Source organism: Dioscorea cayenensis, chromosome 9, assembly GCF_009730915.1.
Source record: "Dioscorea cayenensis subsp. rotundata cultivar TDr96_F1 chromosome 9, TDr96_F1_v2_PseudoChromosome.rev07_lg8_w22 25.fasta, whole genome shotgun sequence".
Taxonomy (NCBI): Eukaryota; Viridiplantae; Streptophyta; class Magnoliopsida; order Dioscoreales; family Dioscoreaceae; genus Dioscorea; species Dioscorea cayenensis.
The window spans coordinates 2,205,824-2,212,102 of NC_052479.1; the positions used below are offsets into that span (position 1 = coordinate 2,205,824).

Sequence of the window (6,279 nt, forward strand, 5' to 3'; positions counted from 1 at the left end):
AGTAAGATCTCAATCATGTGGCACATGTGCTAAGCGTGCCATTTTCTAATGCCCACTTGGTGTCCTTGCCATCCCTGGCCGCACCACTTATATCACCACTCATGATCTAAACCTACCTAGTGAAAACCCCATGTTACCCTCCTACTCATTGCTAGGGTTCAAGGAAATAGTAATAGTCAGAAAAAAAATAATGAAACTAAACAAACATTTTCTACTAATATTTCATTTTCTTCCTTAATCAAAGGTTGAGTTCTTAAGTTATTAATAATTATATGAATTTATTTGTTTTGATCCTTTTATAAAATATGGCCTCCTTAATCTATAAATCTCTCCTAAGTTATAATTTATTCAAAACATTCAACTATCTCCGATTGTATCTTAAAACATGTTAGTACTTCAAAGCTTTATTTTTTTAAATATATTATTTCTTAAATTTTCATTTTTATTGTTGTCTCTCTTTTTTTGAACACTTGGTTATGTCACAGTAATAACTCTCATTGTATTTACTAGTAAAACGCTGGAAGAAACAAATAATAATAATAATAATAATAATAATAATAATAAATGTTTAAAAATAAAAATTTATAAGGTATATATTGATACAAATATTTAAAATATTTATATATTTAGAATATTTACCGATTCTTTTGAAATTTACCAACAACTTAACAGATTTTTTTCTTCTTCTAAATCAAAGTGAATCTATATTAGAGCACAAGTTAAAAATAAAGTTTGATAGACAAAATAATCCAATTTATTATTTTTACTTATTTTTCTAAAAAAAAATAATAGCCCAAACGTTAACTACCCCTAAGTTGTAATAAACAAAACCAAACCGAACAAACAACCAATACATTTTAATCAATTAACACGGGATCTTTTCTGTAAGATATTTGTTTTAGATAAAACTCAAGATCATGTACTTGTTGAATTTGTTACGTACTTATACATATCTTTAACTTCTTTTAAATGGGAAGCGATTGTCATCTACATTAAAAAACCGAACCAAGTCAAAGTGGTCTAGAAATATAGAAGTATGTAAAAAATTGAAGAAAGAAGGGGTAAAATGGTGAAGAAGCAGAGAACTAGAGGCCAAGCATGAGATTCTGGACCCACGTAGGAAATTTAAAAAAAAATTAAAAATTAAAAAAAATAAAAATCACAAAAATAGAGGAACAAAGAAAGATACGTTAGAGATTGAGCTTATTAGCTCTGATACTCTTTTGAGGATTCTTGCCAGGCCTTCCAAATTGTTTTGAGATCACGCAAAATCTGTTCAATGGATTTGATCATCATATCTTTCCAAGCTTTTCTCTTCAATAATATTCTCTTCTCTCTTTCTTATCTCTATATATCACTTTCTTTCTTATCTTCACTGCCTCTTTCTCCTCACCATTCTCCCCTTTTTTTCTTATTTGAATTTATGAGATTCAATGTCTTCTTCTTCTACATCTTCTTGTGAAAAAAGTTGTGATTTTGGGAATGGTGGAGGTGGTGGTAATGGAAGTGAGGGTGACACCCCTCATGTTCTTGCTGTGGATGATAGTGTTATTGAGAGGAAACTTATTGAGAGGTTGCTCAAGAGCTCTGAGTACAAAGGTTCTTCCTTTCCTTTCCTTATCTTTCCTTCCTTTTTATGTTGATTTTTTTTATTTGAATTTCTTTGTTGGTTTTCTTATTGCAACTTGGAACAATGAATTTATAAATTTTTATTGATTTAGTAGTTGCTTTTGATGATTTGGGTTGAGGTTCTTCTTGTTGGCTAATTAATTTCTTGTTAAAATAATGAATGTAGAAACTAGCTTTTCATCTGCACATTGATTGATTGTTTGGTAGTTGTTTTTGATTGATGGTTTATAAAGGTTTTATGGTTTTTATATTGATTTCTAAAATGGTTTCTAGTTTTAAAAGTGATGTAAAAACTAGTTTAATTTGGACACAAAGGTACAGCCTTTTTTTTTTTTTTTTATCTTTTGTTTTCCAAACCAGCTTTGCATACAAAGGTTTGTTTCCTTCATACATTGATTTTGTGGTGGTTTTGATGATTAAGATTGATGGCTTCAAATTGGTTTTGCATAAAAAAGATATATTGATTTTATAATTAAATAGATGATCAAGGTTGATAGTTTCTAATTGCAACAAAGAATGCAGAAACTAGAAACTGGATAGTGTTTCAAACAAATTAAGGTTCTTTCTTTCTTCTTTTTCTTTAATGTATTGATTTTATAGTTAATTATAATGATTAATGTTAATGGATTATATAATGGCTTTTAATTGATCAATGAATTTAGAAACTAAAACTTAATGGTCTTCTTTTTAGAGAAAATTGTCATGATTTTAAGGTCAATTGTTTCTATAACATTTTGTATTTCAGTGACTACTGCTGAGAATGGTTTAAGGGCTTTGGAGTACTTAGGATTATTGGAAGATGCAAAAGAGAACAACTTAAAAAACAATGTAAAATTTTCTCTTTATCTCTAACTCTTCAGAATTCATTTACTGAAAAATTTCTGCAATGCAGGACTTGAAGGTAAATTTAGTGATCACAGACTACTGCATGCCGGGAATGACCGGGTACGAATTACTCAAGAAGATCAAGGTAATAATTCAACATTTTGATTCCACAACTAAACAAAACTCATTCACAAAATGTAAATTTACTCTGAAAATAAAAAAACATGCAGGAATCTTCAAATTTCAAAGAAATTCCAGTTGTGATCATGTCTTCAGAGAAAAACCCGACCCGGGTCGAAAAGTAATTCTCATATGCATATGTTCAATTGATTAATTTCTGAATGTTGTTCAATACTAATTAAATTTGATCAGGTGCTTAGAAGAAGGAGCTCTAGAATTCATGTTCAAACCGATTCAGCTATCGGATGTGAAGAGATTGAGATGCCATATGATGAAATTAGACGAGCAATGTAGCGGCGGCGGGGTTTGTGTTGGATGATCAAGAAGAACAAATGGTAAAAAAAAAGAAGAAAAAAAAAATTCGAATTATGATTATTAAGAAAATGTCAATTGTTGCTTCTTTCTTGATCTTTCTTGATCTTTCTTTTGTTGCAGTTAAGTGAAAAATAATTTACTGGTCTTTCATGAACCTTTTTTTTAATTGATTTAAATGTTTTGTTTGGATCATTTACTAATAAGTGAGTTATTTCTAATTGTTTTTAAGGTGATTTGTGACTTATGTTTAATTCATGAATTATTCATGGCCAAGTCAATGCAGACAATTTCTCATAGTAAAATTTGACTTATTTATTTATTTATTTGGACATTATTGAATCTTGTTTGCAAATCTTTCTAAATCTATATGGAGATTTGGTGGATAATTTTTTGATCCTCATGAATAATTTTCTGATTTTCCTAGATAATTCTTGATTCTTGAAAATAATTTCCTAATTTTCTAATGGCCAAATATCAACATGAATGTCTCAAATTGCTGGTAAGATATTTATTGTAGAATTATTTTATTAACCATCTATTTTATTCTCTAAGCTTGGATCATACAAGGGTAAAATTGTCAAAAAAAAAAAAAAATTCATTTTGTCTAGTAAAATCTAGAAAAAGTAATAAAATCATAATTTTATCTAAGTAATTTAAATTCCATATCCATTAATTTAGAAAATATAGATTTAAATATATAAACATGAGTCAATTGGGTCCACATAATATGTTGGATTTGTATCGACAAAATTGGAACTTCATGGACTAGTGAGTATTTATTCTAATTAAACTTGACAATCCATACATTTGTTCATGTATAAATAATTTATATGATCATGCATATTATTTTGACTAAATTTATCATAATTATCAACCACTTTAAATTATTCTTAGAAATCAATTGAAAGCATAATTTTAGCAAAACTTCATGATTTCCATTCTCACCAATGCACTCCTTCAGCAATGAGAAGTCCAAAGTATTTGAAACATATTAGAAAAAATTTCATCCAAAGCATCATATTAGGAACCAAATTTCAGTGCTTGACAATTTCTTTGATGGTTTTGCATTTCTTGATTTGCTCATGAACTTTCCAATCTTTGTAGACAATCATATCACTTGTGTTTAGAAACACATTTTCAAAATTAAAACAATGAACATCAAATTGAATAACTATTATATCATCACTCTCATGAACTCGGTTTCGTGATAGTTACGACGAAACCGATATGTGACCAATTCTCACCGATTGGATTACCTCAATTTAGTGATTTATAAAACAAAAGGTAACAATTTTTTAATTTAATTACCAATCTATACTTATATTATAATATAAATAAAAAATAAAATTTATAGACCCATGGTTAAGATTGAGCCATGTCTTGGTTCTGTAGTAGTTACCACGGAACTGAGTCCACTTTTTCAATTTCAAAAGCAAAGTGTAAATAGTGGCTTGTTTTCTTTGAAAAAAAAAGGTTTCAATTTCAGGATTGTTTTACAATGGAATCAACAATATTTTCTCTGATTTGTCTTCTGCATCAGTAAATTGAGATTTGATCTAGATCAACCATGACATATTTAAATAACATTCTGAATATCAAAAGTTCCTAAAAACAATGAGCAAAAGAACACCATTGTAAAATTCAGCTAGATGATTACTGAAAATATACTCTTTCCCACATTAGATGAGAATGGGAAATAATTTAAACTGATCAAGCAATAACCATTCCTCAATCAATAATTAAAATTCAGGCATAAATCATTCTGCTAGATGATTTCTGAAAACACACTCTTCTTATCTTTGATGAGAATAAGAAAACACTTGATTCATAGAGCAATTAATGGCCATTCCTCAAACCTATATCTGATTTTCAGCCATACTTGACTGTCTAAACAATTAAAATTACTAAAATGCAGATATTAAAATAAGCTTTTCAAATCAAGTTCTCTGGATTTACTTAAATGAAGCAAAATAAAGACATGACTGAAGTTTGATATTTCAGCAGAACACAAACCACAAATATATGAACAAGTTTCAAATCAAACACAACTACTAAACTACTGAAAAAATTTACTGAAAAGCAATCAAACCATGCTAAATAACAAATCCAAACACACCTGAAGTTCAAGATAAGAGCAGATAAACATCAGAGTAACAAAATTTTATGATTTAAAGAGCTTGTGAATGACCAAACTTATCAACAATGGTGGTGATGGTGATGGTGGTGATGGCCAGAATGATCCAAGCCAAGGCACATCAACAAAGGATAGAAGACATCAAGGACACATCTTCCCAATCCCCCAAGAATAGAGCAAACTAAGAAACAAGGACAACAGCAACAAGCCAGCAATGGATCAACACCAGAGCCATGGTGATCCCCATGATGATGGTGATGTTGGTGGTGGTGATGCCCCATCTTTCTAAACCCTAAACAACAAATTAGAACCAAAGATTCATCAAAATTGCTTCTTTTTTCTCCAAAAAATCAAGATCCAAAACAAATCAAAGAACGATTTTGAATTGAAATCCATGATACACTAGTCATTGGCATGGATTGGGATCACGAAAGCAGCAAACTTTATTGATTCAATGCTATGTGAGGATGAGAAGGAGAGATTTTGATTACCTTGCTGTAAAGATGCAACCTTTAGAACCAAAAGAGTTTCCAACGAAGATGGAACTATTTCCTAATGTGTTTCTTGATTTATAGGCCCTGTTATGAATACAAATACTTTTATAACCCTACAAAAATGGATAATTTGTAGAAGTCCATTAAAATTAAAAAAAAAATTAACTTTCATTTTATTTTTTGGTGTTTAGAAGTGTATTAGCAATTAACATTTTTGTGGGAGTAGACAAACTTAAAACATTTATATATTTTTTTCTTAGAAAATGTGAGAAATTAATTAAAAAAAAATGTCAAAAACAGTTTTTTTTTTAAAGGAAATAATACTAATATTTATAACTTGTCATTAATGATTATTAATTAAAAAATTGAAAAGCTTCATCACTAAGCATGTGTTGAGTTTTAAGTTTCAACCACTCGCGGGCCACTCGTATGGACTCTTGCTCATTAAGGAAGAGGTGACCTTTATCACACATTTTACATTGTGATAAATTATTTGCATTAAATTGTTTGGAGAAATTTTTGAAAATTATTTTTAATGAGGGTCAATATGAACGGGAACTTAGACTTAGACAAACTTGTGTGGAGGCTTACACAGTCCATCAACACCAGGGTATGTCTAGCACTGGGTGTGGCGCTGCGTAAGAGTATTTTTAATGATTAGACTATCTAAGGTAGCATTTGGTTTACAAATGAGAATATGAA

The 6,279-nt window shown here is 29.5% G+C and overlaps 1 protein-coding gene and 1 long non-coding RNA gene across 3 annotated transcripts; one reads left to right on the top strand and one right to left on the bottom strand.

Annotated features, from left to right (window-relative positions):
* Positions 1-1,364: 1,364 nt before the first annotated feature.
* LOC120269188 (two-component response regulator ARR17-like) lies at positions 1,365-3,220 on the top strand. Of its 2 annotated transcripts, none has more exons than XM_039276520.1 (5): positions 1,365-1,599; positions 2,375-2,457; positions 2,522-2,599; positions 2,685-2,755; positions 2,835-3,220. In XM_039276520.1, the coding sequence occupies exons 1-5, from the start codon at positions 1,434-1,436 to the stop codon at positions 2,926-2,928; spliced, it is 492 nt and encodes a 163-aa protein (XP_039132454.1). In that variant the 5' UTR covers positions 1,365-1,433; the 3' UTR covers positions 2,929-3,220. The 2 variants fall into 2 exon arrangements, with proteins under 2 accessions (XP_039132454.1, XP_039132453.1); XM_039276519.1 differs by having other exon boundaries at positions 2,827-3,214.
* A 1,645-nt stretch (positions 3,221-4,865) lies between these two features.
* LOC120269256 lies at positions 4,866-5,673 on the bottom strand. Its single transcript, XR_005539115.1, has 2 exons — positions 5,575-5,673; positions 4,866-5,375 (listed from the first exon to the last, which is right to left on the bottom strand). It is a non-coding gene; the product is annotated as an uncharacterized LOC120269256 (long non-coding RNA).
* Between the last annotated feature and the right edge of the window lie 606 nt (positions 5,674-6,279).

Excerpts from the sequence above, each read along its gene's own strand:
- LOC120269188 (XM_039276519.1), top strand. The coding sequence starts at position 1,434 with ATGTCTTCTTCTTCTACATCTTCTTGTGAAAAAAGTTGTGATTTTGGG. Across the intron at positions 1,600-2,374 it reads CAAGAGCTCTGAGTACAAAG|TGACTACTGCTGAGAATGGT; the intron begins GTTCTTCCTTTC and ends TTTGTATTTCAG. Across the intron at positions 2,458-2,521 it reads AGAACAACTTAAAAAACAAT|GACTTGAAGGTAAATTTAGT; the intron begins GTAAAATTTTCT and ends TCTGCAATGCAG.